Source organism: Choloepus didactylus, chromosome 8, assembly GCF_015220235.1.
Source record: "Choloepus didactylus isolate mChoDid1 chromosome 8, mChoDid1.pri, whole genome shotgun sequence".
Taxonomy (NCBI): Eukaryota; Metazoa; Chordata; class Mammalia; order Pilosa; family Megalonychidae; genus Choloepus; species Choloepus didactylus.
The window spans coordinates 129,715,986-129,733,198 of NC_051314.1; the positions used below are offsets into that span (position 1 = coordinate 129,715,986).

A 17,213-nucleotide genomic window follows, 5' to 3' on the forward strand; every position below is an offset into this window, starting at 1 on the left:
CTGAGGAGTGGGCAGAATCTGGACATGTGGAGATGGGCATCCCCGGGGTCTCTGGGCTGAGGTTTCCACTGCCATTAGCTGTTTCCTAATCGTCGGTGGGATGTGGATACCGACTATGCTGCCCCACGGTATTATCGTGAGGCTTTCAAATGTGCAGTTCCAGTGCCAAGGGACAGAAAATCCACGTCCAGGACCAGCAGGGATGTTCCAGCCGGCCTGGGCCAAGTTCTAAGCACTTTAGATATGTTAGCTCATTTAGCCCTCACAGTAGCCCTTTGAGATAGATGCTGCCTGTATCCTGTTTTACAGGTAAGGAAACTGAGGCTCAGGGAGGCCAAGGTTAACAGCTAGAAAGTGGCCAAGCCGGGCTTTGAACTCTGGACTCCCTTGCCTCATATTGGTGCCGTGGTATTCCACATTGTCTTTGGCTCCTGCGTCTGTGCCAGGCACTACGTGGGTTCTCTTATTTGACCCTCATACCAACCTTATGGGTCGTTTCTGTTATGACCTCTTCTTTACAACTGAGGAAGCTAAGGCTGGAGAGGATTAAGTAATCTGCAACTCCTCAGCCACCCCAGGGGAAGGCAAGGATTGAAAGCAGTTCTTCCCAAACCCCAAGCCTGATGGCTTTCTTCTGAACCAGGCTACCTCCTGTGGGTTAAGGAGGGGCTGCCCTACAGGATTTGTGGCTCACTCACGGCTCCACGTGGATGCCCTCTCAGGACTGGGGGCTTCAGTTCTTACGGATTCCATCCCTTACCAGCAGTGAGACCTGGGGCAAGTCATGTGACTCTACTCCTCATCTTTAAGAGGGGAATCACTAGTTCTAGCTCACAAGGTAGGGCTAGGATGGAAAGAAGATGTGTGGGGAAATGCCGTATAAACTGTGAAGGGCTGTAATAAAAGGAATGGAGGGAGATGCGGTGTGCCCAGCACTGTGGCAAATGTGACAAGGGATGTGCAAGACCCAGGCAGAATCTATCCTCAGTTCAGCAAGCACCGAACCGGTATGGCTGGGTGCCTGGGATATGGCAACCCATAGGACATGGAGTTTGCTATCTGACTGGGAAATACAGCCACTAACCTAAGAATGGAGTGACAGGATGGGGACAGTAGCTACCATTTATTATACACCTACTGGGGGCTCCAGGTGAAACTCCTAAGGTGTATTTTCTCATTTAATTCTCTCAACCACTCATTGAGCTACTACTATAATAGCCCCATTTTAGAGATAAGGGAAGGGGCTCAGAGTGGTTATGAGACTTTCCTAAAGTCACACAGCTAGTAAATGGCAAAAATGCTGTGTCTATTCATAGCTGCCTGATTCCATGCGTTGTTTTTCTCCTGTGTCTGCCACCTCCGCCAAAGGAAACCACAGTTTCAGAGAAGCACAATCACAGTGGTGGTGTGTGAGCTGGGCTGGGAGGTGGGGGAAGCTGGGGCCAGAAGTTGCAGTCCAAGAACAACCCCATACTGCAACATCTCCAAAGAGTTCCTGAACTGTAACTCTTAAGACGCAAAAGAACCCAGCGAGGTGGTGAGATTTCACAGATAAGAGAACGGGCTCAGAGAGCTCAAGGGACTTGTGCAAAACCACACAGCCTGGTGTCTCTCTAGAATTTGAACCCAGGCCGCCTCTTTGGTCCACTGCTCTTTCCACTGGACACCACAGCCTCTTCCAGGGTAGTAAAGGAACATGGGTGCTGAGACCAGGCAGACTTAGGCTCAAGTCCTATTTCAGCCTCTTTTCAGCTGTGTGACTTTACCATGTTACTGAATTTTTCTCGCCTCTGTTTCCTAATATGTAAGATGGGGATAATAGTATCCATTTCTCCAGTCTATTGTGTCATAGTTATTACATGTCAAGTTCCTGGCAGGCAATAAATGCTCAATAAATAAATGGGCGAGGAAGCAGTTATGGAGTATTTGTTGTGTGCTGAGCTCTGTGGGGGAGAAACCAAGGAGACCTGATTCCTTCTGTTAAACCCTGATGCCTTCCTCAGGAAATGGACAAGTCAGATGGGGTCCATTGGACATAGTGTGAGCTGAATTAAAAACTTGCAAACATAAAATTGCAGTGAAAATTGCATATGCAAGTGCAAGTCCCTTCACTTCTTCAGCCCCAATTTCCTCATCTGTAAAACGTAAAAATGGGCAATAATGATATTCACCTCACAGGGTGATTTGATCTGTAAGTGCTATATTAAGTCAATTGGCCTTAGATGCAGATGTAGTCTCTCCTCTCAAGCAGCTTACAGTCTAGTGAGGAGACAGAGACATGGGTTAGTGTCTCCAAACCACCCTGAAACTTCAAACAACAGCAAGCATTTATTTTGCTCCCAAATCTGCATTTGGAGCAGGGCTTGGTAGGGATAGCACTTTCCTGTTCACGTGGCGTCCATCAGCTGGAAGGCTGGACTAAGGCTGACAGATTCGTTTTCAGTGTGGTCGTCCCATGGCTGGCTGGGTGTTGCCTGTTGGTTCCTTTCCACATGGGCCTCTCCATGGAGCTGCGAGTTTCCTCCAGCAATGTGTCTGGGGTCCAAGAGGAGCATGAAATAAGAGGTAGAGGTGGGAAACCAGGAAAGACCGCTTCCCGGGAAGTCAAGAGGAGGGCGTTTCAAGAAAGAGGATTTGGCCAAGAAATACTGCAGAAAAGTCAGGAGCTGAGAAGGAGGTCCTGGGTGACCTCCCTGGGAGAGTTCTGATAGGGCTCTGGGGGAAGAACCCGAATTGCAGCAAGTGGCAGGAAATCCAGGTGACAGGAAGCCCTGCAAGCAGACAGCCCTTTTGGGAAGGCTGGCCGTGGAAGGGAGGGGAGAGAAGGCTGCAACCAGGGGGAGAAAGATAATTTCTTTGAGCTTGTTCATCTGCTGGGGAGAAAGGGCCTATGAAAATCACCACCTTGAACTCCAGCAGGAGAGGAGAGAGAGTGAAAAATATAGAGACTGGATAGAGCTTGGAGAGGAAGGAACACCTCCTCCCTGAGACCAGAGGAGAGAGGCAAGGACAGCAGAAGCAGGGCACATTAATACCAGCTGGCACTCACTAAGCAGTCACCACGTGCCAAGTTCTGTTATAAGGGCCTTACGTGTTTTCACCCATTTCATCCCCACTGCAACGCTTTGAGGAAGTTCTATTATTAACCCCATTTTACAGATGAGGAAACCAAGGCAAAGCTTGTAGGGAGGAGTTAGGGAGGGCTACTCAGGAAGGCTCCCTACAGGCAGAGAGGAAGGGTGGTCTAAGAAGGGCCATGCACGAAGGGCAGCGAGCAACTGCTCTCTGGATCTCCGTGATTGGATGAGGCAGCACTAGGAGTTGCAGTAGGAGGGCTTCACGTTAGAAGAATATTTTCCCACCTATTTTTTAAAACAAGGAGACTTTTATTTGTTCCTCAATTAAAGCTAATGGGAATCCCCAATACATAAAACAGACCAAATCCCTGCTATATTGGTTGAAGACAAGGTCCTATGTCTTCCCTTCTCCACTTTTCTCTTGACAGCAGGGCAGCCCCAGGTGGGTGCACAGACTCTCTGGAATACAGGAGAAAAACACTGCAGTTCTGCAAGACCAGGTGTTGCGGGGACACCTGGAGAGCCTGTAGCATGTTTTCAGTGAAAATCTCCTTGGAAAGGGGGAGCAGGAAACTCTTTCTTTGGGACACTGTCATCTTTCTTTTCCTTGGAAGCAGGGGGATGGACTAGATGACCTCTAAAGCTACCTGCAAAAGAAAGTGAGCAGAGAATCAAACAGAAGCACGTGCTGGCGAGTGGGAGGTACATGTAGAGATCCCAGGCCTCTGGTGACCCTTGCTGGCAGGTCCCAACCCTAATACCAGTAGGGCCGTGTTCTCTGTAGCTGTGTCGTCCCAGGCTTCTGGGACCGCTGTAACCACTTGTTTTATTAAGAGCTCTCCAAAGCTTTTTGTGGGACACTGTGCTGTGGCAGATTGCTCCAATGAGCAAAGGAAATCTCCTCCCACTACACCACCCCCCACTCCCCACCCCAGGCTTGACGTGGGGCTGGGAGAACAGGGATGAGGAATTTGAGATGACTTCCTGGTACGTTTCTGCTTAAATAGTTCCTTGGTGTCAGAGATGAATAATATCAGTAATAGCCATTGCAAGATTTTGCATCTGTACAGAACTTACTATGTTTCTCCCAAGGCAATTTCACATTCAAAGCCTCAATCTCCACAACTCGGTGAAACTAAAACAGGGCAGGTATAGGAGGCCTAGTTACCGTTTACCGTGACCCAACCCACCCAAGGCAGGACACATGGAGGGGGGTCTGGGTCTTTATCTCCAGCTCAGTGCCCTTCCCACGCACTTCCCAGCAGCTCTCAGCCCTCGGGCCCACACCCTGAGTTCCCCCCATTCAACCATCCCCACCCCTGATTTTCTCATTGTCTCAGTTTCTGGACCCCTGGAATCCTCTGGCTCAGTGCTGAGCCATCTGGTCTCTGAAAAATCCAAATAGCGGTTGAAAGGAAGGAAAAACGCAGTGCCTTTTTCTGCTTCTTGGAAGGGGATTAGTAATTAGATGATCTGGACAAAACAGGAAAGGATTAGATGAGATACTGAAGCCTCTTGGTGAAGTAGCAAGAAATGAGAAGGGAAACAAGACATTGACGTTGCTTTTTGTTTTGTTGCTTTGAATCAACTTTATTAAGGTACAATTTGCATGTAGTAAAGTTCACCCATTTCCCGTATAGAGTTTGATAAGTTTTGACAAATATCTACAGTCATGTAACCACCATCTCAATCAAGATATAGAATATTTTCATCACCCCAAATACTCCCTTGTTCCCTTTCATTGTCAATCCCTTCCCTCCCACATCCCTGGAAATGATCTGCTTTCTGTCACTGTAGTTTTGCCTTTTCTAGAATGTCATATAAATGGAATCATACAGTGTGTCCGGCTTCTTTCATTTAGTATAATGCTTTTGAAATTCATCCTTCTTGGTGCATGTACCAGTAATTTGTTCCTTTTCACCGCTAACTAGGACTCCATCGTATGGATATACTACAATTTGTTTATCCATTTACCAACTAACAAGACATTTAGGCAATTGCTGCCATGAACGTTCACGTACAATTCTTTGTGTTAACATATGTTCTCATCTATCTTGGGTAAATAACCAGGAGTGTAATTTGAGGGTTATATGGTTAACTTTATAAAAAACTGCAAAACTGTGTTTAAAAGGGGTTGCAGCGTTATACATTCCCACTGGCAGGGCACGAAAGTTCCAGTTGCTCCACATTTTCACCAACACTTTGGTATTGTCAGATTTTAAAATTTTATTCAATCTAGTGAGTGTGTATTGGTATCTCATTGCGGTTTAATAGTTGATAGAAGAGGAAATCCCATAAACATATGGAAAAATGCTTCACCTTACCAGAAGCAGGAAGATGCAAGTTAAAGTGACGTTGAGATGCCATCTCCCATCCATTAGACTGGTGAACATTAAATAGACTGATAACTACAAGGGCTGGTGAGAATGTGGTGTGAAAGGTGTTCTCATCCATTACCTTGCAGATGTGAATTGGTACAGCTTTTTAGAAAATTATAAAGAACACATGTCTTCTGATTCTCTAATGACTATTTGTCATTAGTAGATCTTCTTTGGTGAAGTGTTTAAATTTGTCCAGTTTTCTATAAGGTGGTTTGTCTTTTTATTACTGAGTTGTAAGAGTTCTTCATTTTTCTTTTGAAGAACAAACATTTTGATTTTGATGAAGTCTAATTTATCAATGTTTTCTTTTATGGTTTGTGTTTTTTACGTCCTCTTTAAGAAATCTTTTGTACCCTAAGGTCACAAGGTTTTCTCTTATGTTTTCTTTGAGATGTTTTATTGTTCCATTTATTATTTTAGGTCTGTGGTCTATTTGCTGTTAATTTTTGTATGTGGTACAAAGTATGGATTGAAGTTCGATTTTTTGCATATGGATATCTAATTATTCCAACACCATCTGTTGAAAAAAATTATCATTTCCCCATTGAATTATCTTGGTACTTTTATCAAGAATCAATTGATGATATATGTGTGTCTATTTCTAGCCTCTCTATTCAGTTTCATCAATCTTTCTTAATTGTGGTAGCTGTATTTTAAGCCTTGAAAGCATCTAGTTTAAGTCTTACAAATTGTCCTTGTTTTTCAGAGTTGTTTTGACACTGTGTGGCCTTCTCCCCAACTAGGAATAGGAGACACTGCTGAGAGAATAAGGGTGCATTTTTCTCCTAGTCATCATGTTTAGGTAGAAAAGACTTCCTGGAGGCAGTGAGAAAATTAAGAGAAAGTGTGGGGGCGGGGAGGCAACCAGTCTTCATCCTCTACCAGCCCTAGTAGACGTGGGGGTGGGGATGTGACTGGAAATTATTCCATATTTCACCCTTCTCTTGGTGCTCAAAGCAACTCCTTTAGAGAAGCTCCCTGGCTGTTTCCTTCGAAAGGCTGGGGGTCAACCTGCTGTTTTCAGCTTGGTGAAGTCACCCACTAGGATTCTTTGCTTTCCCTCCTTCATTCTCCAGCTGGGGAGTCCCCCTTTTCCACCCTGCTGTCCACTTCACCCACTGCAGGCCTGCACACATCATCAGTTCTTCTGAAGCACCCAGCTATTTTTGTGGCCCTGCCATCTTAAACTAAATAACTATGTGGGAAGTTATAGGTGCAAGCCTCCCATCATTCTGCGAGCCTGGCCCTGGCTAAAGCTTCAATTAGCTCCTTGCGCCCCCGGCTGGCTCCATGGTCTCTGGTTCTCTGCAAACCATACAACTGTCTCTTGGCTTCCCAGTTCTTTAAGAAACCAGGTCTTTTTCTCACTGATCCCAGGTTCCCCTCCTCCTGTCGGTCCATTCTGCCTTCCTTGCAGACTCTTAACCCCTGTCTTGCTTGGGTTATGCCCTGAAATGCCCCAAGCCAGCTGCTCCTCTCTGGCCAAGCACACAGCCTCCTGCTCCATTCCTCTCTGGTTCCTGAGAACGCCAGGCTACCTCCAGACCCAGCCTGGCCATGTGACCAGGGGTAGGGAACATGTTAAAATCCTCATTCAGGGTCCATGCACTACCCCACATTTAGGTTTTACCACATCCTTCCACAATCCAGCTACCCCCTCAAGGCTCATCAATTTGGGGGCCTTGGGGTTGCTAAAGGCAGAGAAGATTGACTTCTGCATAAGGTCTTTGGCCCAGGAATTAACAATCCAAGAAATAAGCCTTTGCCCCTGACACCAGATGCTTCCCTCATTTGGAATTTCAAGAGTCAAGGACAGAGAAGAACTTGCTTTTCTCATTTAGCAGTATATTGAGGAAATCCATCCAGGCTCAGAGACAGAATGCTAACTGATTCTTTTTATTATTTGCATAATTCCATGGTATGGTTGAGGCGCTTGCAATTTATTCAGGTGTTCCCTGATTGATGGGGCACCAGGTTATTTCCACCCCCCCCCCCCCAAAAAAAAACAATGCTGCCATAAACATTTTGTGCAGATACCTTTATGAACGGGTACTTGCATTTCTATGTATAAAACTCTCCAGGTGGGACTGCTGAATCAGAAGACATGTGTTCTTTATAATTTTCTAAAAAGCTCTACCAATTCACATCTGCAAGGTAACGGATCAGAACACCTTTCACACCACGTTCTCACCAGCCCTTGTAGTTACCAGTCTATTTAATGTTCACCAATCTAATGGATGGGAAAGGGCATCTCAATGTTACTTTAATTTGCATCTTCCTGTTTCTGGTAAGGTGAAGCATCTTTCCATATGTTTATGGGATTTCCTCTTCTATCAACTGCCTATTTATATCTTTTGCCCATTTTTTTCTACTGGGTTTGTCTTTGCATTATGAATTTGCCTTCTGCCATATGTGTTGCAAATATATTTTGACTCTATCATTTGACTTATTAGGGTTTCCTTTCTCATACAAGATGTTTTCATTTATTTGTAGTCAGATGTTTATCTTGTACTTAATGGCTTTTTGGTTTCCTGTTTTGTTTTAAAAGTCTCTCTAAAACAAAGGTTATATTCCTAAGTTTACTTTCAGATTGTTTCTTGTGTAATTTTTTTCATTAAATTGCGTAATGTCTCTGGAATTAATTGTTGCCCAGTTAAGGTAGGCTATATTCTAACATTATTTTCTTCCACGAGGATAGCTGAACTCAGCAGTTTCTAGTCTATGCTTTGGAGCCTAGAGGTTCCCAGGAGTAGTCTGGGGGGAAACCACAAAAATTGGGGCTGGGAGGTCAGGAGTCAACCCCGGCCCTCTTCTGCATCCCTTCCGGGGGTCTCTGGGGACTGTGAAGGCCTCACATGCTCTGACTCCATTATGCTCAGTGCAGAGATGATTTGGTAAGGGAAAGGAGGCAACAGGCTGTCATAACTTTATGCCAAAGTAATTTCAATACTAAATCCCAAGTTGGCTCAAGGTGGATAGCGGAATTGCAGCATCTTAGAGCCAGAAGGGACCTGGAAATCTTTTTTTTTATTGTGGAATATAACATATATACATAGAAGTGATAATTTTCCAAGAGCAATTTAACAAGTAGTTAGGGAGCAAATTTCAAAGACTGTAGTTATATAGGAAATTTCCAAAAATGTTATGAATTATATTACCATAGTTTCAGTTATTTCCTAGTTGTGAAATATAATATATATATACTGAAAGGTGATAACTTTCAAAGTACAATTTAACGAATAGCTGTGGAGCAAATTTCAAAGAATGCTATAGGTGACAGTTCCACCATTTCAGTTATTTCCTTCTAGCTGTTCTAATACCCTAGCAACTAAGAAAAAGAAAATTACATAGAGATTCAGTATTCATAATCCTTTGTTAAATCCTATCTTGTCTGTTGCTACCCCTTCCTCTAGTTTAATCACTTTCCTGATCTTCAGGGATGACTAGGCAGTGACCACCCTAACTTGTTCAAGTTGAAAAGGGGTGTCGACATTATGGAAAAAGGGGATGCATCTGGTTGATGTTCTTAAAGAGGCGATTGCCTCTGGGTTTTGGGACTTAGCTGGCATAGGTGTTCTCTGGAGGATTTGTTTCTGAAGAAAAGCTTAGTGAGTGAAACTTTTATAGAGTATCAGATAGGGATCCGGGTATTCTTTAAGGTTTTTGGGACTTGAGCTTATCATATTGAGGTCATTTGGCATAGATCTAGGTGAAGCTTGCATGGGACCAACCTCCATGACAGCCTCTCGACTCTATCTGAGAGCTCTTAGCCACTGAAATCTTATTTTGTTGCCTTTCTTTTCCTTGTTTTGGTCAAAAAGGCATTCTTAACCCCTTGATACCTGGAAATCATCTTGTCTAGTGGCTCTCCGTCCTGGCTGCCTTTAGAATCACCTGGAGCTTGTAAAAAGTGCCGGTGCCCCGGACCCATGCCCACCCACGTGAATCAGACTCGGTGGTGGTGGGCCCCAGGCATCAGTATTTTTGAAAATTTCCCCAATGTTTCTAATATATAGCCAGGGTTGAAAACCACTGCTCTAGTTCACCTCTCTTATTTCACTAGTAAATAAATTGAGACTTAGAAAGGGTGAACTATGTATCACACAGTTGGCTAGCAGCAGAGTTTGGACTGGAACCCAGATCTCCTCCCTCCTTCATCCGCGCCAAGCAAACCCCTCATCTAAGTGGGCAGCATCACATTTGGGATTTTCAGCTTGCAACACTAACGTCTATGCATGAAAGCTTTGTGTCTTTGCATATGATTACTGCATGGTAATTCTGTTCATTGAGGTGGACAAACCTAGTTCCATGGGAATCAGGGTCATAAAAAACCACAATAAAAGATAGAGTGGATTAAGGGTAAATCCACACGCAGGAGCCTGCTGCAAGAAGGGGGTGCAGACAGGGAAAGAGTTGGTTGGCCTGGGAGGTCAGGAAGGCTTCCTGCAGGAGGTGGCATATGAATTGGGCCTAACGGGTGCCTGAAAAAGACTTTGATGGAGAGAGAATCCATGCTGCACGTCATTCTTTGCCAACTTCAGGGCTACACAGCGGCCAATCTCAGGACTCAGAAGGCAGGGAAGGGGTGTGCTCTGACCTTCTCCCTGACCTGTGGCTGCCCTCTGACCTCCCTCCTCTCTGTCCACAGGAATGAGACTGTGCTGCACCAGTTCTGCTGCCCAGCGGCCGACACCGAGCAGAAGCCTGCCTGCTCCGACCTGGCCTCCCACAGGTGGGAACTGGGGGGCGCGCTCCCTTCCCACCCCCACCTTCCTTCTGCTCAGTGCACATCACACACCACCGTGCTGTTTGGCCTCCTCCTCTTGAGTCTTTCCTTTTCTTTTCCTTTTTTTTTTCTTTTCACCTCCTTCCTCTTACTTCCATTCCTCTTTCCTTCTTTTGGACCCAAGACAAGACATTTCCAACTTTTGAGGTCATTATTCCCTATTGGTCAAATCCCAAACCTATGCTCCTTTCTTCTAAATGGCCTACATAAAATATTTCTGTTTTAAGCTTCAAGGAAAATTAATTTGATAATATGTGCAAAGCACGTGCCTGGTACTTAGTGGGCTCCAAGCCAAGGTCAGTGCCTGTCCTCCCTCTTATGTCAAAGGTTTATGTTTTTCTTTCTAATCCTTCCATAAGGGATCTAAGGTGGCTGGTTTTAATTTTAAGGCTTTCTCAACACTCAAGTTATTAGCAGCCTGGGCAGGAAGTGGGCAGCCTTGCAAGGTCCAGGTTGGGTGTCGTTGTCCCAGGCTTTCCTTCTTGCTCCCTGTCGCCTGTCCTCTTTGTCTCTCTGCATCATGCTTTCATGGTTCTCTTTCTACATCCATCTCTGCCATCTGCCCTTGGGTTTCTCCTCCCTCCACCTCCCCTCCGGGGTCAGTCCGGTCTCTCTCCTTGCCTGTGTGCACTGTCAGCCTCTGTCTCACATTACTCTTTGTTCTCTTCTCTTGTTCCACTCATTTTTCTGCCTCAGTACTGCATATCTCTTTCTTAACTCAGTCTTCGCTTCACAGGGAGGGAGGATTCTTGGATTCTGGTCTGACAGTTGCCCCACTTCCCATCTCCTCTGGAAGTTACGTGACTTCTCCGGGCCTTGGTGTGCTCATCTGTATAATGGAGGGGTTGGCCCATCTAGAAAGTGACACTGATGTGTCAGCTCATTGAGCCCCTCGTGCCGGGTGGGTTTTATTATCCCTGTCTTGTGGGAGAGGAAAGTAAGGCTTAGAATACTTGGGGGACTTGTGCAGAGTCACACACCCAGTAAGAACTAAAGCCTAGACTTCTGACTCCTAATGTGCGTATTTCCAGGTTTACGAGTCAATACTTGCGGGATTTTTCTCCTCGATCTCCCTTAGAAAATAACTTGATAGCAACCAGGGATGGCAGTTGTTGACCTTGAGGTGCAGAAACCACACCCTAAAAGAGGTTCAGAGCTCAGACTCTGAGATGGGAGCTGGGGGGGGAGGCAGGGCTCTGAGGAGGGACCAGTGGGTGCCGGGGCCCAAGGAGAGGGCACGCCTTCAGGATCCTCACGTCACGGCCAAGGAGAGGAGGGGAGGCCCCTGAGGCAGGCTGTCTTAGCTTCCCAGTGCTGCCGTGACAAAGTACCCACACTGGGGGGCTTAAAACTACAGACATTTATTGTCTCAGACTTCAAGAGGCCGGAAGTCCAAAATGAAGGTGGTGGCAGAGCCATGCTCCCTCTGAAACCTGCAGGAGAGAACCCTCCTGCCTCTTCCAGTTTCTAGTGGTTGCTGACCCTCCGTGGCCCTCCTTGGTGCTCCTGGTGGCAGCACTTCAATCTCTGCCTCTGTTGTCCCACGGCCGTCCTCCCTCTGGGTCTATCTGTTTTCTCCTCTTCTTATAATGACACTTGTCATAGTGGACTAAGGGCCCACCTACTCCAGTATTAATTTAACCAGTTATGTCTTCAGTGACCCTCTTTCCAAAGAAAGGCGCTGTTCTAGTTTGCTAATGCTGCCGAAAAGCAAAACACGAGAAATGGATCGGCTTTTATAAAGGGGGTTTATTTGGTTCCACAGTTATAGTCTTAAGGCCATAAAGTGTCCAAGGTAATGAATCAATGATAGGATACCTTCACTGGAGGATGGCCAATGGTGTCCAGAAAACCTCTGTTAGCTGGGAAGGCATATGGCTGGCATCTGCTCCAAGTTTTGGTTTCAAGATGGCTTTCTCCCAGGACATTCCTCTCTAGGCTGCAGCTCCTCTTTCAGAATGTCACTCTTGGTTGCTGTTGGGGCATCCTGTCTTAGCTTCTCTGGAACAAGAGTCTGCTTTCAATGGCTGTCTTCAAACTGTCTCTCATCTGCAGCTACTCTCTCAGTTTCTGTGTGTTCTTCAGAGTGTCCCTCTTGGCTGTAGCAAGCCCGCTTCTTCTGTCTGAGCTTATATAGTGCTCCAGTAAACTAATCAAGGCCCATGCTGAATGGGCAGGGCCACACCTCCATGGAAATTATCCAGAGTTATCACCCACAGTTGGGTGGGGTGCATCTCCATGGATACAACCCAATCCAAATGTTTCAACATAATCCACAATAGTATGTCTGCCTGCACAAGATTACATCAAAGAACATGGCTTTTCTGGGGGACACAATACATACAAACTGGCACAGGCACAGTCACAGGTGCTGGGGTCAGGACTTCAGCATCTTTTTTGGGGACACAATTCAACTCATAAGACAGACCCCATGGAGGATGGGAGGCACTAGAGCTTGACCAAACACTGAGCTCATGCTCTGAGGGGTCTCTGGGTGCCAGCTCTGCCCCAGGCCCAGAGACAAAAGACAAATGAGGCCCACTCAGACCCCTGAGGAGCTCCCCATCCAGAGGGCACTTCCATGCTTCCAAATTGAAAATGGCTTTCCTGGAAATGAGAAGGCAGAAAAGGGAGAACAAGACAGTAAGAAAGGAAAGGAAAGAGGGCAAAGAGTGGGGGAGGTCTGGAGGAAAGATGGGAGAAGCAGAGGGCCCTGGCTCCTCCCTGCAAGCTCTCACTGTTCAGACACATGCCAGAACCTTCTTCCTAATACTTCCTCCCTTGGTAGATAGGGAAAAGAGAGACAAACTATCTAGTCTGCCTCTCACCCCACCAATTCAACCCAATTCAGTGAAAATTGTATTGATGCTAACCAAGCAGATGGATGGATGTGCCTTCGAGAAGCCCAGTACTTGGTAGGGGTGGGGACAGAGCACTACCACCCCCTGGAATTTCCAGTCTTTCCTCTTTTGCTCTCACCCTCCCACTCTTTCTTGGCCCACACCCCTCTGACTGCCTGCACAGCCCCCACCCTGACGTCCTGGCTCTTGGTGGGAAGGGGGGAAGGAGAGCCGCAGGGGCAGCACCCAACAAGGTAAGTACCTGTGTATGAGGTGGGGTGCTGCCCCCTCATGGGGGCCAGGACTCCAAGGAAATGGGGTCTTTTTCCAAGATTTGGGGTGGGACGGTAGGCAATCCATGATGTTAGTTTCCAAAGGGTTTGTTGTTTGCTCTCCCCTTGGAGGGACAGGTGCTGGGCTAGGGGGCTAGGGGATGCTTTGGGGAGGAATGGGGGAGGGAGGGGTTTTCCTTCCAGGATGGCTAAGGTGGGATCCATAAGTGCTGCCTGCTCCAGCCCTCCCCTCAGGGTGGGGAGGGAGACTTGCCCCAAGTTGGTCCAGGGCTCTAGATGCTGTCTCTCTCTGTTTCCCAGTTATTCCAAGTTGTCCCATCTGTCTGGCTTGTAACTTCCTAAAGCGTGTTCCCATCAGTCTGTCTGTCTGTCTGTCTGATGTCAGTTTCTTGACTCCTCTGGGAGGAGGCTCTCTGGACGTTTTCTAGACAGCCCAACAGCATATGTGTCAGTCAGTCTGTCTGTTCTTGGTCTGTTGGGGGAATTTCACCCTAAGATAAGTTCTCTTCCATCAAACTCCCATCATCACTTCCCCATCCCGACCCTACTGACAACCTTACAACCCCCTTAACTGGTCCCCAAACCAGGAGTCCCGCCTCCAGAGAGCATAGCCCAAACTCTGTCCTGAGTTTCTCCAGAAGAATGTGCCCAGGTCAGGGGCCAGGCTGAGGGGCCGGCACAGGGTGGGTGGGTCCCAAAGCCCTGTGGGCACCCGAGGGGATCCTGGGCTGGGATGTGGGACTCTGAGACAAGCCAGGCCCTGCCCTCCTGGTCAGCCTTTTCTCCCACCAGCTCAGCCAGGTCCCCACCAAATCCCAGCCTCCTCTGAGGTTTCCCGGGAGAAGGATTCAAATAAGGAATCCCAGGCCAATCAACCAGGTCTCAGGACCCCCTCACCTGCCTCCAGAACCCCACTGAGGCCAGTGTGGACCAATGTCAGCACAGGTTTGCGGTGTCTGTCTCCTCCTGGCCTCACCCCAAGCTGTGGGGTTGAGCAAAATCCCTTTACTTGAGCCTCTGGGCTCATCCTCTAAGGGCTGCGGTGAGGTTTATCTAGACAAACTGACTACGCGCAGCCCCGTCTAACCAGAGACCCAGAGAGGAGCTGCTTCAGCCCGAGACAAACCCTCAGCCCCAGAGGAGCCCCTGCACTGTTGGGGAGCGACATGGGGGCGGGGGCTGGAGTAACTCCCACGGAAGCAGGGAAGCCTCAGCCCCACTGGGACATCCTTCCCCAGCCAGGAGAAATTTCACCTTGGGGCCTGGGGCCTGCCAGGGAGTGGGAGGTGGGGGCTGACCCTGGGAGCATCTGGAAGCTGGGTGCCGGTGAGATGGAGGGAGAGAGATGGGTGTCAGGGAGCTGGGGCATGAAGCAGCAGCTATGGGGCTGCACGACCAGGCACAGTCATCACAGACCCGGTTGCGCCTTTGTCTCCCCACACCCTTGACCAACACCAGGGTAATTAGGTAATTGGGCTGCCTTAGACCCTGAGAGGGGACCTGGGGGTAGCCGGTCCCGTGCAGCCAGCCTGGGGCAGCCACTGTGTGCCAAGCTCTCCCTCCGCAGAGGCCTGACTGTCCCCTTCCCCACCTCCTCCCCGCTGCTAGCTAATGACAGGGCTTTATTCCGGGGAACTGAATAGGGTAGTAATTGCAGTCCTATTTTCCATCCCTGGGCTCCCTCCCTCCCAGGCTCCCTGTGACATTCGGAACAATGACCCAGGAGCTGGCTGGCAGCCTCTCTTCGTCCAGCAGAACGACAGCTCATTTGTCTCTGTGGGTGGCAATGGGGCCAGGCTGAGGAAGACTGGCTTCTATTAGAGTAATGAGAGGAGGGGGCGAGTGGAGGTGGGGGCGGGGTTTAGGCCCCGGGGGCACTAGACCTAGGGAGGGAACAGAGACCAGCCCCACCCCTGGGAAGGAAGAGGGGCTCGGGACTCTGGGGGTGGGGGAAAGGGCACTTTGGACCCCAACACACTGGCCTGACACCCACCTCACCCCACCCTCACTCCAGGATGAGAGAGACCCTGTTGTGTTTTGAACATCATATGTACTGAATGTGCCAGAGGCACTGCGTTAAGTACTTTCACTATTTTATGTCACTTAATTCTGCTAGATAGATGGTATTCCTGTTTACAGCTAAGGAACCTGGGTTGGAAAGAAGTTAGGTCTATTGATAGAGGGACCACTGCTAATTGGCTCTGCAACCGGAAGGTGAGCCCAGTTCTAATGCTAAAACTCCACCTCTTCTCTGAGCTGAGGCTAGGATTTTTTTTAAAGAGCACCAGAGAAATCCTGCCAGCCATTTTATTTGATCTTAAGTAACATCTATTTTCTCCGGTGATAAGTTGTACTCACTCGTGGTTGGAAATGTGGAAAGTAGAAAAATACGCAGAAGAGTTATAGAATTAACTGCCGTTCACAGTTTGGTGTGCAACCTTCCAGGGTTTAATTTTTTTTCCTGTGCACTGAGTTTTACAGTCTCCCCTCCCTGTTTTTTTTTAAAAAATGAGTTTGCCACCTGTATTTCCCACTTAATGTACTGAGCGCATTTAGAGAGCCACCTGCCCTCACCTTTCCCTCCCCCCCACCCCTCCCAGCCATCACCTGCTCACAGGTGTCTGTGGCAGGATGGAGGCGGGGGCTCAGCTAGAGGCAGCCACCCTTGATAACCCGGAGGAAGGGACCCTTCCCGAGAACGGCTGTCGGGGAGAGTCTCTGGGGTATCCATCCCATTGTCCCGTCTCTCCTTGTCCCTCTCCAGGGGCCGTGATGCGGCCTGAGTCATGATCAATAGACCAGCCCGTGTTTCCTCAGCAATTACAGAGCAATTAAATGCTCGGTCGATACAGTTTAGTCTTCACACAGCTGGTCACCCCCGAGGCTCAGAGCCTGCTGGGAGCTTGCCTGCCCACGGGGGGCACGGGCCAGGCCGATGGGTGGCTCTGGGTCATGGAGGAGGACAAAACAGGCCCACTTTTCCGGCCCACAGGAAGTTTGCTTGTCTCCTTCAGAGTCCAGTATCTTTGGAACTTCCAGGGAATAAAACTGGGAGAAGCGGCCAATAATTTAGTGTGCAAAGTTTGTTAGTTTGGGGAGACCTCTGGAGGGAGATGGTCATGTGACTTCACCCGCAGGAGCTGGGAAACTTCCCATGATGCTCTGCCACGACGAGCGCATGTTGCCTGCTGACAGGGCCCAGGTGGGATGCCTGGGGCGGAAGACACCTGTCAGGTGTGGGGTGGAGCCAAACCTGCACAGAAGTAAAAGGCAGCTGGGGTGGAGAGAGGTGGAGCCTTCCTGCTTGGGCTTTTTCAGCAGGTCGGACTTCTGAGGGGCTCCACGTAGTCATCTGAATCCATCTTGGCTGGGCTCCATACCTGAGGGTGAGCACAAGGAAGATGGCAGAGGAGTTTGGTCCTGGAGTTGGAGGAATCTGTCCTCTGATGAGCTGTGCCACCTGTCACTTTACCTTGCTTGAGCTTTTTGCTCCATTGGTGGCTTCCATGCCGGAATGTCAGGAGGCACAAGAAACAAAGTACTTTGACACATTTAGGGGTGGGGAGCACTAAACAATTTCCGGAGTATTAGAAGAGTTTTGTCTTGTCGTGACTTGTGCCATGTGGTCCCTTTTCTGTGCATAGGACCCCCCTCTGCGGGATAGGACTCATGTTTGGAGTCCAGAATCTGCCAGGCCAATGTCCCTTGGTGTTTTCCCCAACCAGGTCTTGAGAGAGCTAGTTAAGCCATCCTTGAAGACTTCATGTGACTTTGTCACCGGAGGGTACTTAGGAAACCTACCTGTCCGTGGTGCCATGCAGGGGGCCACGCAGCAT

The 17,213-nt window shown here is 48.3% G+C and overlaps 1 protein-coding gene across 1 annotated transcript in view; it reads left to right on the forward strand.

Annotated features, from left to right (window-relative positions):
* IQSEC3 (IQ motif and Sec7 domain ArfGEF 3) overlaps nucleotides 1-17,213 on the forward strand; it is a 112,238-nt gene that overhangs the window by 19,240 nt on the left and 75,785 nt on the right. The window contains 1 exon segment of the mRNA XM_037847947.1: nucleotides 10,107-10,190. Within this exon segment, the coding sequence (XP_037703875.1) occupies nucleotides 10,107-10,190 (84 nt within the window).